A 15,997-nucleotide genomic window follows, 5' to 3' on the forward strand; every position below is an offset into this window, starting at 1 on the left:
AATGTCCCATGCTAATGGTCTCAGATTTCAATTCTAGGACCAGAACTCTAATATACCAGGCTTAATTTGAAAGCCAAGATAAGAATACAATTAGAGTACATGTCACTGTTCAGATCTAATTACCATACCCAGAATACTAAAGATATGGAAGGTGTGTTTGATTGAAATACTATCTGTAACTTTTAACAGATCCTGGAGAATAGAAGATGCCATAGCACTAGAGAAAGGAAAATGCCATCCTAATTTTTAAAAAGCTGTCAAGAATTAATGTGCATAAGGGGTGGCTAGGTGGTGCAGTGGATAGAACCTGAGTTCAAATTTGACCAGAGACACTTAATAATTACCTAGCTATGTGACCTTAGGCAAGTCATTTAACTCCATTGCCTAGTAAAAAGCATACAAAAAGAAAATAAGTTCCAGAGAAACAAACAAACAAATAAATAAATAAGTGAAAAAGAATTAACGTGCATAGCTAGAGGCCAGAAAGCTTCAATTTGATGTGCTATATAACACATTAGAGACAGTTGAAGAATATTTAGAAAAAGAGGAATCATAAGGTAATATAGGCTATCCTATACCAATCAAATTTTTGTTTAACATACAGGTAGTAGTAGTAGTAGTAGTAGTAGTAGTAGTAGTAGTAGTAGTAGTAGTAGTAGTAGTAGTAATAATGATGATGATGATGATGATGATGATGATGATGATGATGATGATGATAGCCAGAACTTATAAAGTGCTCACTATGTGCTAGGGACTGTACTAAGTAAGCACTCTTTACAGTTATTATTTCATTTGAACCTCGCAATCTTGGGAGGAAAGTATTATTATCCTCATTTTACAGATGAGAAAGCAGAGGCAAACGGTTAAATGATTTACTAAAGGTCACACAGCTAATAATTATCTGAGTCACATTTGAACTCAGGTCCTCTCAACTCCAGGCTTATCCACTGTGCCACCTACTTTGTTAATTAACATTTTTATCAACAAAGATGCCATGCTTATCAAACATGCAAAATTTATTAAGCAGAGATGTGCTTAAGCACTCCACTGTGCTGCTAGGCACTGGGATACAAGGACAAAATTCAAAACAGTTCTGGCCCTCCAGAAGCTTTTACCTTATTTGGAGTTTATACATATAATATGTATACAGATTAAATGAATCAATTTTGGCATGACATCTACAGAGGGATGTGTTGAGATAGCAACCCTGCTCTATCTCTGTTTAGTCATTCTCAAAGTCTAAAGAAAACTGTACTTTTGCTTTACAGTTTCAATGAAGTGACTTTTGTTTCTTAATTGCTATAAAATGTGATTGCTTTGTTCTACATGAGAGAACCATGTATACAAAGGCACAATAGTAAAGATATGAAGTTTTCTAATAGAGAAATCCAAGCTAGCAAACCACATGGAAAAAAATGCACAAAATAATTAGAAAAATGCAAATTATAACCCCTAAGGTTCCACTTGAGGCTGTGAGGGAATACAGGTACATTAATGCACTCTTGTAAGAGTTATGAATTGATTTAACCCTTCTAGAAAAAAATGTGAAACTATGCCCCCAAAGTCATTAAATTGTATATATCTTTTGTCTCAATAATATGATTACTAGATCTATACTCCAAAGAGACCAAAGAAGAAATACTCATATAGACAAAAATGTCTTTCTTTAGTAGCAAAAAAAAAAAATTGGAGGGGGAGGGGATAATGATTTGGGGGGTAAAGTGGGACTAAGGGAATGCTCAAGGGAATAGCAAAACAACTTGTGGTATATAATGATGTAATAGAACATTAATGCACCCTAATAAGCAACAAAACAGATGGTTGCAGGGGATGCTGAGCAGATTTGCAAAAATGAAGTGAACAGAAGCAGAAAAATGTATACAATACTAACATCATTCAAAAATGACTTTGAAAGGGGCAGCTAGGTAGTATAGTGGATAAAGCACTGGCCCTGGAGTCAGGAGTACCTGGGTTCAAATCCAGTCTCAGACACTTAATAATTACCTAGCTGTGTGGCCTTGGGCAAGCCACTTAACCCTGTTTGCCTTGCAAAAACCTAAAAAAAAAAATGACTTTGAAGGATTTAACCATAATTGGAGATTACTGAAGACATAGGATCCTAACCATTTCCTAACAGGTTGCATAGTGGATAAAGCACTGGCCCTGGAGTCAGGAGTACCTGGGTTCAAATCCAGTCTCAGACACTTAATAATTACCTAGCTGTGTGGCCTTGGGCAAGCCACTTAACCCTGTTTGCCTTGCAAAAACCTAAAAAAAAAAATGACTTTGAGGATTTAACCATAATTGGAGATTACTGAAGACATAGGATCCTAACCATTTCCTAACAGGTTACATAGTAAAGATATAGGATGAGATACACATTGTGGTAACAAGGTGGTACAGTATTTAGATCCCTGCAATTAGGAGGACCCAAGTTCAAATTTGACCTTGGACAACTATTAATTGTATTGCCCTGGACAAGTCACTTAACCCCAAGTAACTCCAAAAAAATTTTAAAAAGTATGACATAGACATTTTTTGTACATAGCTATGGTTGGAATCTACTTGTTTTTGAGTTTTTATTGTTCAGATATTTTCAATTATGTCACTCTTCATGATGTCATTTGGGATTTTCCTGACAGAGACAGAAGTGTTTCATTAGTTCCTTCTCCAGTTTATGTCACAAATGAAGAAACTGAGGCAAACAGGGTTAAGTGACTTGACTACAAAGAAGGCCATATTTGAAATCAGGCAGATGAGTCCTCTTGATTCCAGGCCTGGTACTCTATCACCTAGCTGCCAATACTACAAGCTAACAGTAAGGATCTGCTTTGCTTCCCTAGGAAAATTTGTATTGAGGTATTTTTTTTCCTTTTCTTTTGCTTCATAATAGGGAGAACAGAAAGGAAAATAAATGACAGTTAATTGCAAATAAATTTGTTCTTTTAAAAAATAAAGGAAAGAAGGCAGGAAATGGAATGTCACATAGAATGAAAATTTAATAAACTACTGAGCAACCAAAGGGAAAACCAAGAGAGTGAAAGGCCTCAATATCATGCCTTTGGTGGGGAAGAGGGAAAGTGGTGAATGGGATGAAAATATGATCATTATTTTCAGATATCAGTCAGGCAATCACAAAGAAGCAATGGAAATGTTTGGCTTGGATCCAGAAGGCAAAATCAGGCACAATGTTTAAGTTTCTAAGAGGCAATCTTTAATTCTTTGTATGACAAGATTTCCCAAGATTCTATTCTGATTGAGCTAGGCATAGCAGATAAATGCAACTGAATATAATTAAAACACCAAAATACTGTACTAGAGGGAAAGGTCCTAATAAAGCAACATAACTAGAAAATTTTGAAATCCTGTTACCTGCAGAAGCCCTTCTCTAGTAGAAATTGATGTTTTCACAATATCTTCAACAGCCCACCATTGATCAGCAAGATATAGTGCTACAGCTTCAGAAACAGCAAAAAGAAAGGAAGAATATGCTTAATAATTAAATCCAAGTTGCTATTTATTGTACTTTGTTATTATTTAGTAGTAGGCCTTTTAATGCTTTATCTATAAGATCGGTATAGAAACCCAAAATCAAACCAAAAATTACAGTTCTGTAAATATTTTCTTTGGAAGTTTAGTCAATATCTTCAAATTGGCTGGCACATTCTAACATTTGATAAAAATGAAGCCATCTTGGCCAGTTCTGCACAGTTAGCAAAGCAATTTCATACCCTAAGACAATGGATAAGAAAGTAAGCAAAAAAGGAATAGGAGGCAATTGAGGGTTTTCTAAATATAATTAGAATTACATGATACATATATCTAATGTACATTTCTAGTGTTTACAAACATTAACTATGTATATATAGTGACTATTCACTGAATCCTTGCTGATACAGTTATTTTTTTTAGGTTTTTGCTAGGCAATGAGGTTAAGAGGCTTGCCCAAGGCCACACAGCTAGGCGTCCCGCTGATATAGTTTTTAATGCATTGCCATAAGACTTGCATAATAGACAATAATAAAATAAACAAAATGAAATCTAATTTGAGGTTTTGCTAATTTTAAGTGTTCATTCTAAGGTAAACATCATTCATTTAGAAATAAATACTGCAGGGGTGGCTAGGTGGCGCAGTGGATAAAGCACCGGCCCTGGAGTCAGGAGTACCTGAGCTCAAATCCGGTCTCAGACACTTAATAATAATTACCTAGCTGTGTGGCCTTGGGCAAGCCACTTAACCCCATATGCCTTGCAAAAAACCTAAAAATAAAATAAAAAAAGAAAGAAATACTGTTATAAATGTATATGTAACTAATTTTAAATGTTGCTAAAAAATCCTTTATTTTAAAAAATTTTTAAAAAACCAAGAAATATACCTGTAAGTGCATCTTCTGGTGCAAAAAGAGCAAGAACTTTGTGAGTCTGATCACCACCATAAAGAGGGATGAAACCAACAGTTGACAGGCTGATCGGAATCTGAAAGTAATAAAAACTTTATTATGAGGAGATAAGGGGAAAATGCAACAAAACCAAGCATAGAATAACAATTTTAGCTGTGTTTTCTATATCTGTGAAGATTTTTATTTATGATCAGACAGCTAAATAGCATAGTGGATAGAGCAAAAACAAAACCTTGGGGGTCTGAATTCAAATCCTTCCCCAGACACTAACTGGGTCATCATGGGCAAGTCATTTGATCACTATCTGCCTCAATTTCCTTATCTGTAAAATGGGAATTATAATAGCACATGCCTCACTGGTAGGATCAAATCATTTTACCTTGATTAAGTGTTTTGTAAACTTTAAAACACTATATAAAATGCAATTTACAAAGAGGCTATCTATCCAATTTTAATAAAATAAACTTTTTCTCACATTCATACCAATCATACAAGATCTTTGGAAATGTGAAAAATTAGAGAGAAAAGTTTATAAGAAGCAAAGCATTTCACAAACAATCATAGTTTGTCACTAACTATATCCTACAAAGAAATGAGTAAGGGAAGTCAGGAAGGATTAAAAAAAACACTAATGTTGTTAAATAAACTTTTTCCAGTATCACTTTCCTTTATCCAAATATGAATTCTCCCATTCACAGAAAATTTTACCAAAGGATTCAAATCACTAAAGCACACCCTTAGAGGTCATCAAGGATTCTTTCCCCTCCAGAATATTCCTGAAGGACAATCATCAAACCTCTACTCCTGTGACAAGGAACTCCACATCCTAACTTTGGTAAGTCTGATTCATCAGGATGTTTTTATATACCACGACTAAAATCTCTTCAAAAACTCATACCCCTTTTTACTCTAGAGAGTCAAGCAACAAGCTTTCTCTATGAGTCAACACTTCAAATATGGGAAGACTTTAGAACATGCCCTTGGTCCACAGGGTCTCTCTTCAGTAAGGGCTCAACAATGTTTTTCCTACTGGAATCCTTTTGGGAGTAACATCTCCAAATTACTTCCCTCCCCACCCCCAAAACACACACTCTCACTTTCCTTTCTTCCTCACACAAATTCTCACACTCTTCTCTTTCTCTCAATGGATGCTAATAAATGTCAATTTATTATCTAAGGGTGAAGGGGGAGACACATCTGATGTCCCCACTGAGTCTACTCTTAATTTATGGAAAGAGCACAGGACTAGATGTTAAAAGGCCTGGTACAAGTCCAAGCTCTGCCACATCCAGGGTAATGTATTTCAAAATACTTATCCTGACTACTTCAGAAGACACTAAATAAGGATCAAATGAGCTCAGATATATAAAGTGCTTCATCACAACATGGTGGTTAAAGAGAAAAACATAGTTTCTGTATAATTTAATCATTTTTATTAATAAGAAAAAGGGTGGTCATTTGGCTGTCTCTTAAAGATTGGGGATATGGGGGAGAATCCAACTCACAATTTATATATCCTTTGAGAAAGTGTTTCCCAGGTAGGAATCAACACTGACTGGCTAACAAATAATGAGAGAGGAGGGCTCAAAGTGACAGCCAAGTCACCCTAGGAGATTATCTGTATACCCAGACTACCCTCAACCTTGACAATTTAGACAAAAGGCCTGCCTTCACCAAGCTTGAATGGAATCCACCTAAGACTAGAGGTTGGGCTGGATTAGACAGAGGTTAACTCAATCTGGAGAGACTGTAGTCTTGAAAACAGAAAAAGGGGGACCTTTGAATCTCCCCAAATCATTAGTTACTAATAATCATTTCACTCACACAGCAAAAAATACATCTTAACTTCCCTGACCACCATTCCTTTAACATGTACTGTTTCCCTCTTTTAGAATAGCACTTTCTTGAAGGTCCATATTATTTAATTTTTTCTATTTGAATATTCAGTACTTAAGATTGCAGTTGGCAGATAGTGGTCAATAAATGTTTTTTCCATTCATTCTCATTCATCATTGCCTTCTAGATTGAAATACCCCCATTTCTTCAACTATCTTTGTTTGGCATTTACCACACCTCCATAGGCTATAGCACCTTTCCAGTAACTCTGCTCTGGAAGCACAAGCTTGTTGATGGCCCTGTCCTCATGTCATATTTTCACAGAATCACAAGAGTCAACTCTAACTGGCTCCCAGATCTGTTACATTTTTGGAAATCAGAAAATTACAAATAAAAGGCTTGATTTATTATTTTGCTGATTGTCTAGATTTAAGTGACAGGGGAAATATGTGTTAATAAAACACATCAAATTTAAAAGTATAGGGTTGGCTAGGTGGTGCAGTGGATAAAGCACCGGCCCTGGAGTCAGGAGTACCTGGGTTCAAATCCAGTCTCAGACACTTAATAATTACCTAGCTGTGTGGCCTTGGGCAAGCCACTTAACCCCATTTGCCTTGCAAAAACCTAAAAAAAAAATTTTAAAGTATGAATGTGTGCATTATTTTATTTCCCAGTATGCTTCAGGCTATCAGGGGCTTTAGAGATTGTCCAGTCTGGTGCTCAGGCTAGAGAGGTTAAACAATTTGCCCAGATTTACACAGATGGTAGGAGATTTGACATTAAAACACTAGTCTCCCAATTTTTGGTTCTTAGTTTTTATTCCCTCCATCAATATTTGCCCCCATTTTATCAGTGTTATGCCTAATACTTTTCAGTTCAGTCATTTTTTCAGTCTTGTGTCTGATGTGACCCTATCTGGGATTTTCTTGGCAAGACAATAGAATAGTTTGATGTTTCTTTCTCTAGTTCATTTGACAGATGAAAAAACGGACAAAACAAAGTTAAGTGACTTGACCATGGTCACATAGCTAGTATGTGGATAGATTTGAACTCAGGAAGATGAGTCTTTTTTTTTCTTTTAAAGATTTCATTTATTTTGAGTTTTACAATTTTCCCCCTACTCTCGCTTCCCCCCCCCACCCCACAGAAGGCAATTTGCCAGTCTTTTACATTGTTTCTATGGTATACATTGATCCAAATTGAATGTGATGAGAGAAATCATATTCTTAAGGAAGAAAAATAAAGTATAAGAGATAGCAAGATCAGACAATAAGATATCAGATTTTTTTTTTTCTAATTTGAAGGTAAGTCTTTGGTCTTTGTTCAAACTCCACAATTCTTTTTCTGGATACAGATGGCATTCTCCATCGAAGATAGCCCCAAATTGTCCCAGATTGTTGCACTGATGGAATGAGCAAGTCCATCAAGATTGATCATCACCCCCATGTTGCTGTGAGGGTGTAGAATGTTTTTCTGGTTCTGCTCATCGAAGATGAGTCTTCCTAATTCCAGGGTCTGCACTTTGTCTATTGCAGCCTTTGTCATACATAGCCACATACTAAGTATCACTCTGTGCTGTTTTTCTAATGAGGTAAGCTCTTTTTTAAAAAAATGTGGAATTTAAAATTCAAAATTCAAAAATTTGGTCTATTTTCTTTTAAAAACCATCAACTTTAAACTCAAAAAATACCTAAAACCTTAAATAAAACTTCTGTTTAGTGTATCAAAGATTTACAGTTGGCATTTTAAAATTGTAAATTAAACAATCCAATACCTTGGGGGGGGGGGGGTTCTTATTAGTTACACTTCTAAATTCATTCATTACTAAACAAAAATCATGACTAGAATACCTTACCAGATGATCAAGAAACCGAAAATGTTCTGGGTTCTCTGGGTCCCCACCCCTGAGATCTAACAAGTAATCTTCTGCAGAACTTTCTAATTCTTCATGACTACAGGTATCCAATATGTCCACAGGAAATGCCATCTTCTTAAAAAGAAAAATAGCAAGGATTAAAAAACTGTAAAAACAAATTATCAACTATAAATGACAGAATTTCTTTAAAAGCAAGAAGAAACAGGGTAGCACATTTTTGCTGTAACTTTTAGAAAATCAATGAGTTTCTTTGTAGCAAGGGATATCTCACTGGTTAAGGAACTGGGGAGAGAAATTATGTTGAAACATGTGAAAACAGAAAGAATAATAAAAATAAGATACAATTCTAAACATAAAATCAATGAGGAGTGCTGCAAACTTGGGCTACTGAGCCTGAGGACCTCATGCAATTTAATCAACCAATCATTTGTTAAGTGCTTACCAGTACCAGCCAGAGAGTTAAGATCCAGGAGAGCTACTTAGATATTAATTTGTAAATTTAATTTCTACAAGAAAAGACTCAGAGAAGGATGGGAAGATTGGAAACAATGAACCTCTAAAGCTAGATTATCATTAGAAGATGGAGCTGGACACTCAGAAAAAGCAGCAATTTCAAGAATTCCAAGGAAATGAAGAGAATGAATTCATAGTTGTCCCAGAGAGAAAAAAGTAACATCAGTGACTCCCAATTTCCTAAGCTAGACTTGCATGAACTGAGCAGAACCAGAAGAACATCATATACATTAACACTGTGTAAATCAACTTTGATGGACTTGCTCATATCAGCAGTACAATAATCAAAGACAATTCTAAAGGACTTGTGATGGGAATTACTATCCATATCCAGAGAAGGAATTATAGTCTGAATATAGACCAAAGCTTACTATTTTCAATTTTTAAAATTTGTTTAAAGTTTTAAGATTTTTTTCCTCATCTCATGTTTTTCTTTTTCCCTTTTTGTTTTGATTCTTCTTTCACATAATATGGAAATAAAACATTGTTAAACATGTGTAACCCATATTGGATTGCTCTCTGTCACAGGAGGGAGGGAAGGAGAAAGAAGAACTCAAAACCTTACAAAAAAATGATTGTTGGAAACTATCTTTTATATGTAGTTGGAAAAAAATTAAAAAACAACAACAAAACCTTCCCAGTTTTTCTCAAACCAAGGGCACAATACTTCCCCCTCTGGCAACCATTCATTCCTTTCAACTAAATTGATCTACTACTGGCTATAATTCCTCTTAAGACATTCCATCTATCCCCCCCTCCAGGAATGCACTCTCTATTTCTACATTTTAAAATCCCTAGCTTCCCTCAAGGTGGCAAAATGGATACAGTGCTGAACTACAAATTAGATGGGAATTCAAGCCCAACTGCAGACACTTAATTGTTGTGTCACCCTGAGGCCAAGTCACTTAATCCACCACTTCAGTATCCACACCAGTAAAATGGGGATGATGACAACAACACTACTTCCCAGAGTTGTGAAGATAAACATTACATTTGTGCTTTGCAAACCTTAAGATGGTATATAAATGCTAGTTATTATTATCATCATTAAAGAATCAATAGTGTTGGGGCAGCTAGGTGGTGAAGTGGGGGTGGCTGGGTGGCTCAGTGGATAGAGCACTGGCCCTGAAGTCAGGAGTACCTGAGTTCAAATCCAGCCTCAGACAGTTAATAATTACCTAGCTGTGTGGCATTGGGCAAGCCACTTAACCCCATTTGCCTTGCAAAAAAATCTTAAAAAAAAAAAAAGAATCAATAGTGTTTCATTTGTACATATTTTCTATTGATTTATCTGTTATTTCCCTCCATTAAAGGTAAATTCTGTGTGAGTAGGTATGTTTTTATATCCCCAGAAACAAAGAAAGGCCTTTGACATGGTTGGTTTTCAGTTATTCAGTTGTGTCTCTTAGTAAACTCATGGACTTATCCATAAAGTTTTCTTGGCAAGGATTGTGATTTCCTTTTCCAGTGTATCCCCATTTTACAGATAAGGAATTGAGGCAAAAAGAAATTAAGTGGGTTTTTTTTGGTCCAGGGTCAGGTCACTAAATATCTAAGGCAGCATTTGAACTCAGGTTTTCCTGACTCCAGGCCTGATACTCTTATCAATTTTACCACCAAGCTGCTCCTGTCTCTCACATAGAAGTTGCTTAATTAAAATGTTATAAATTAATAGTGCCACCTCAACTTCAAAATTTCTTTCTAAAATCATATTATCTTCTGCCTTCCATCTCTATTTGGACCTCAAAATGACCCCCAGTTTCTAAATTCCTCCTTTCTTTATTCCTACTTTGACCTTTTCTTCTTCATAGTCATGACATTATAAAAATATTCAACTCAGCTGTCCTCTACCTGTGTTTCCTTTTCTCTCTGGTCCTACAAATTCTCAATCCTCTATCACCCTTATGTGTTCTTTGCTCTCTTCATACGTGTTTTGCTGCTGAAGTCATGCAACACTGCTTTTCGCACACTAGGAATTAAATTTATTTCATCACAACTAGGTTCTCCCAGCTGCAAGTAGTTTTTATTCTGCCCCAATGTCTGCCTCTCATTAGACAGTGCCTATTTTACTAAAAAAACTAGTGATAGAGCAATGGAAACTACAATTGATCTTAACTCTCAGTTCTGTCCCCTCCTATCTCCTTTGGGAACTTTAAATCATTCTCTCCTAAGTACTCCTCTCCACCCTCAAACTCATCCTACTTATAGGTCCTTCCCCATGTCTTCTGACCAGGTAATCCCCCCTCAAGGTAGAAGGTCATCTTCTCTCTTCATGTTCTGGAACATTCCTAGAATCATTCACTCTAGCTTTCACTGCTTCCTTTTCCTGTCCCTTCAAGTCCCCTCCTCTCCCCCACATATCCCACCCCCAAATCTAGTCTAGTCCAATCCAATTCCTTATTTCTAAAGACAGCGCTTTTCCCAATTGTGCAACAATCTAAAACTGCTAAATTCAAAGATCCCATCACAGTCTTCATCTTTCTAAAATTGTCTGTAACTTGATACTGCTAATCATCCCTTCTTCTTGGATACTATTTCTCCCTTTATCTTCTACTTCTACTATTTCTTTTTCTTGGATCTCATTTATCCTAACTACTATTCCTCTGTATTCCTTTTTGAAAGTATTATCCATCTTCTGTCCCTTAAGCATGAGGTTCTTGAACTACTTGTATATTCTTTTCTCTCCCTCAGTGATAAATAACTATCTCCCAGGATTTTTATAACTTTACATAACCTTGCATCTAAAGATAATTTCTGAATGCCAGTTCCACACTGCTAACTATGCACTGTATATCTGCTGGTAGTCCAATCATCTCAAACTCAACATAACCAAATCAAGACTTTTAATTATCCTTCCTTCACAACTCTTTCTCTAACTGTCAAACACTTCTTCCAAGGGCTCTACTTTAATAGTGTTAAAGTGATGCTTAAAACAGTGGCTAAACTTAAGAATCAGAAAGATCTAAAACTCAAACCTGGAATCAGCTATGTGCTTAACTAGATGTATGACCCTGGGCAAGTCACGTAACTAGTGGCCAAAGTCCACTTGCCTCATGGAGCTGTTAAAGGATCAAGTGAGATCTCTGCAAAGCACTTTAATTTTTCATTTGGTTAATAGGACCAGCTAAATTATTTTGACATGAAGCCACAAAAAGCTTACCAGTTCTAAAACATACAGAAAAGAACAAATGAAATACTATATGTACAGTGCATTGCAAAGCATAAAGTGCTAAACAGTCAAGATCGATAAGTTAGTGCCAGTTGTTTATCATTATCATTGTAATTATCTTTATAATCATTATTGTAATAGAAAGCCTGAAAGAGCTCATCTTTAAGGGAAAGTCAAAAGTTCAAGGGAAAACATCAAAAAACTTGAGTTTCCTTAAGTTCCAAGCATTCCCTAGGATCATTGGGTCACATGCATTTTTATTATTTTATAATTTTTAAGAGCTTATTGATGTGCTATCTCCCCATTATCTAAACTAAGATATAGGGACCAGTTATCTCCTTTAAAGGGATACATTTATCCCCTTTAAAGGAAATAGTTATCCCCTCTAAAATAGTTTTGAATCAAAATCACTTAGCCTTGTTAACAAAACAAAGCAGCCTCCTCAATCCATAACTATTCTTAAAGTTCTGACAGAAAGAGAAGGTAATAAGGTCTCACTTAAAGAAAATGGCAAAACTAGCAGACCCCTAACACATCTATCTTCACATGAGGGAAAACTAGGGAGAGGGGAAGGGAGGTGATCTGTAGAGCAAATATAAGTTAGCATAATAAAGCTCATTGTTCATATATTTAAGTTTCTGTGTTGCATGACTGCAAATCTGTCAGGTCAAATGCTTGTCATGTATTGTTGTTTTGCTTTTGTACTGTTCATGAGATAAACCAATTGGCCCAGCTAAATTCATACTGAATGACAAAAGTTCACTGTAGCCTTAAGCAAATTAACTTGTCCAAAGTATTTATGAGGAATGGCCAGTGAAGTGTAAAAGAATGTCCAAATTAAATTTTCAGCAAGTGGAAAACTCATTAAAACAAATCTGAATTTGGTAAAAATTCAATGCAAGACCTCTTACATAAGAGTGTTAAGACACTTATTAGCTTTAATATAAACTTTATATACAAATCAGCCTTTACCCCAGAAAACACAGTAAGAAAAAAATTAATTCCTTTCTTGGTACATGCACTACAGAAGGTACACAGAGAGCTGGAAATTAAAACCCCCTGAGATGTATAGTATAGAAAGGTCCCATATACAACAAAATATTTTTAGCAATAGAAACTGCAAACAAAGTAGATGCTTCATTAACTGGGAAAATGACTAAGCAACTAGTGAGAAATGAATCTAAGAGTATTTGCTGCACAACAATGAATAAAAATGCAGAGAAGACTGTAAAAGACATTAACCAATGCAGAGTAAATTACAGAAAACAAATAAATATAGGCAATGACTATTGCAAATAAATGTAAAGAATCCCTTCTCCTAGGGAAAAAACCCAACAAATTATAATAAGCCTAGCCAGATGGATACACTTATAAATAAAACCTTTGTTAAATACTTACTTGAAAGCAGGACAGACAGTTCTCACCCTAAAGAAGATTGCATTCTACTTGTAGGAAGACAGAAGACAAAGGAGAATTAGCAGCTAAGAAAGGGAAGGCATATTATGGAGATGAGCTGAAAAGTAGTATGGAGATGTTTCCAAAGAAAATAAGATAAAAATTATACATTAGGTGACAGACCTCTTTTATGTATCATTTTATTTTCATTTAGTTTATTACTGTTTTCTCTAATGAACTCTACATGTAGTCAATTTTGAAATTAAAAAGCAAGAGAGCACAGATACTTGAAAACATGAAACTATCTTAGCAGTAAAGTATGATTCTCTGCACAGGCTATCCTTTGCCATGTAAGAATGATTTTAAAAGTTGCAACGTTGGGGCGGCTAGGTGGCGCAAGTAGATAGAGCACTGGCCCTGGAGTCAGGAGTACCTGAGTTCAAATCCAGTCTCAGACACTTAATAATTACCTAGCTGTGTGGCCTTGGGCAAGCCACTTAACCCCATTTGCCTCGAAAAAAACCTAAAAAAAAAGTTGCAATGTTTTCCCATATTCTGAAATCCCTTTAGCAAAACTTGGAAATTGGGGCAGCAAGGTGATGCCCCGAAGTCAGGAGAACCAGCTTTCTTTTTTTTTTAAACCAATGGGATTAAGTGACTTGCCCAAGGCCTCACAGCTAGGTAATTAAGTGTGTGAGACTGGATTTGAACCCAGGTACTCCTGACTCCACAGGGCCGGTGCTCTATCCACTGCGCCACCTAGCTGCCCTGGAGAACCGGATTTCTAATGCAGCCTCAGACACTTGACACTGATTGTGTGAATCTAATTGTCTACAAAAAAGGTACTATCTGAAAATTTATAGACATCTACTGTTTAATAATTCATTTTTTTCTCTTTAGGCAGCCCCAAAAAGCACATAATCATTCCTTAACTATTTAACTTACATAGTCAAAAGGAATCAACTGCAGCCCACCTAAAGAGAAAGCACCATATGACTTGAGAGAGAGCTAATAGATTTGTTATGAAAGTACTACTTTAAGTCTAATTAAAACAGCATTTAGTTAAAAAAAAAAGGTATCCCAAAAGTCTTAAACTTAATAAACTTACAACTGCATTAAGACTTTGGGGACTCCCTGTATTATGCATGAAATTCACCTGGGAAATGTTTGGATGCCTGATGCTTAACAATAATTATGAGACTGTCTAAAAATGTCACAAAATTTAAGTGTTACCAAAAATCTTGTCTTGGATACAGCTATCATATTCATAATTTTTAAAATCTCTAACTATGTTTTTTCTGATAGTTAATATTTATATTAAACTGGAACAAGAAAATACATTCTTTAATTTAGAAATGGAACTTAAAAAACATCCTTTTCCTACCTCACTTTTCAAATTTCTATAGCAACTATCAGGGAATTGTCTCTTCTGTTAGGAATGGGATCTCTTTAGAAGGGTGTACCTGTCAACAGAGGTGGGTGGGTCAAAGACAGGAAGCTAAACTGCAAACAAAGAAATGTATTAGAATGCTAAGGAAGACTGCCGTTTGTAGTATAGTATCTCTTTCACAGGATACAGAAGTTTTTTCTAATTGTTCAGATCTGCTTAGAGTACACAGCCCATCAGAAGCATTCTATGGCAACTTAGGATAGGTTAAGTAATACCTTTCAAAGGAGGAAGAATAAGCAAAGGAGGAATCATTCAAAGAAAAAAAGGGAAGCTTCTGGGTAAATACTACCATGAAGCTACTAAGATTTGTTCATGAAAAAAAAATTCTCTGTTCACAGGCAGAAGACAAGAGTAGGAGACCAAATACTCATAATTATGGAAGAAATCCTTTTAGACAAACTGCAGGGTTATGACAACCATTTATTTAGACAGAGACTAGGTGTATCTTATCCAAGAACAAATAGTGATCATAACTGTGGATAACATCAATGGTTTCACCACGTCCTTGCATAGTTTGTTCTACCTCATTTCTCCGTTCAAAGTTATTGAGGACTTTAATATAAAAACACCAAGTTTTGGGGGTAGGAAGGGTTCTACATCAAAACATCATGATAGGGGGCAGCTAGGTGGTACAGTGGATAGAGCACTGGCCCTGGAGTCAGGAGTATCTGAGTTCAAATCTGGTCTCAGACACTTAATAATTACCTAGCTGTGTGGCCTTGAGGCAAGCCACTTAACCCCATTGCCTTGCAAAAACCTAAAAAAAAAGACACAATCCAGGAACCATCTTCTCCCTCATATCTTTTTCATGATCCCTTCAGCTGCTAATGCTTGCTCTCTCTCCAAATTAATATAACTATAAAAAGAGTTATTCTCTCATAGGTCTCTTGTAAAGCAAAGCTATATTGATTGAAAGTTATTATTATCTAAAGATTTTGTTTTAGTGCATTTATGTGATTTTGCATTTTCTTTCTTATGAGAATCTTTAAGTAGGAAAGGACCTCAGGTGATCATTTGTTCAACCTGCACCAAAGTAAGATTGTCCCCTGTTACAGTCTTTGCAAATGGTGTTTGTTTCTGCCTTGGTCTTCTGAAGACCTCCATATCTCCCCATACCACTCATCTATCATTACTAGTTCTGCCAAAGATCAAGCAGTATAAATCTTATCCTCTTGCATTTGAACTGTTCATTTTCCTGAAAACATCTACCAGACCCTCACTAAAGTCTTCTATTCCCTAGGGTGATTATTCTCAGTTCTTTCAAGTAATTTTCCACCATGAAATGTTCTCAAGTCCTTTCACCATTTGATCACCCTCCTTTAGATGTTGTTAGCTTATCTTTCCTAGAATTTGATGCT

General features: G+C 35.9%; 1 protein-coding gene across 6 annotated transcripts in view; it reads right to left on the reverse strand.

Moving 5' to 3' along the window:
- The window catches only part of FAM169A (family with sequence similarity 169 member A), a 59,701-nt gene that overhangs the window by 19,382 nt on the left and 24,322 nt on the right, over positions 1–15,997 (reverse strand). For 4 of the 6 annotated variants that reach the window (XM_074204254.1, XM_074204252.1, XM_074204255.1 and 1 more), the window contains 3 exons: positions 8,092–8,226; positions 4,377–4,476; positions 3,373–3,458 (listed from right to left, as the gene is read on the reverse strand). In XM_074204254.1, coding sequence (XP_074060355.1) covers positions 3,373–3,458; positions 4,377–4,476; positions 8,092–8,223 — 318 coding nt within the window. In that variant the 5' untranslated portion in view covers positions 8,224–8,226. The remainder of the gene's footprint in view (positions 1–3,372; positions 3,459–4,376; positions 4,477–8,091; positions 8,227–15,997) is intronic. The other 2 variants (XM_074204253.1, XM_074204251.1) reach the window with 1 other exon arrangement.

The sequence above is a fragment of the Macrotis lagotis genome, chromosome X, assembly GCF_037893015.1.
Source record: "Macrotis lagotis isolate mMagLag1 chromosome X, bilby.v1.9.chrom.fasta, whole genome shotgun sequence".
In the NCBI taxonomy this organism is placed as follows: domain Eukaryota; kingdom Metazoa; phylum Chordata; class Mammalia; order Peramelemorphia; family Peramelidae; genus Macrotis; species Macrotis lagotis.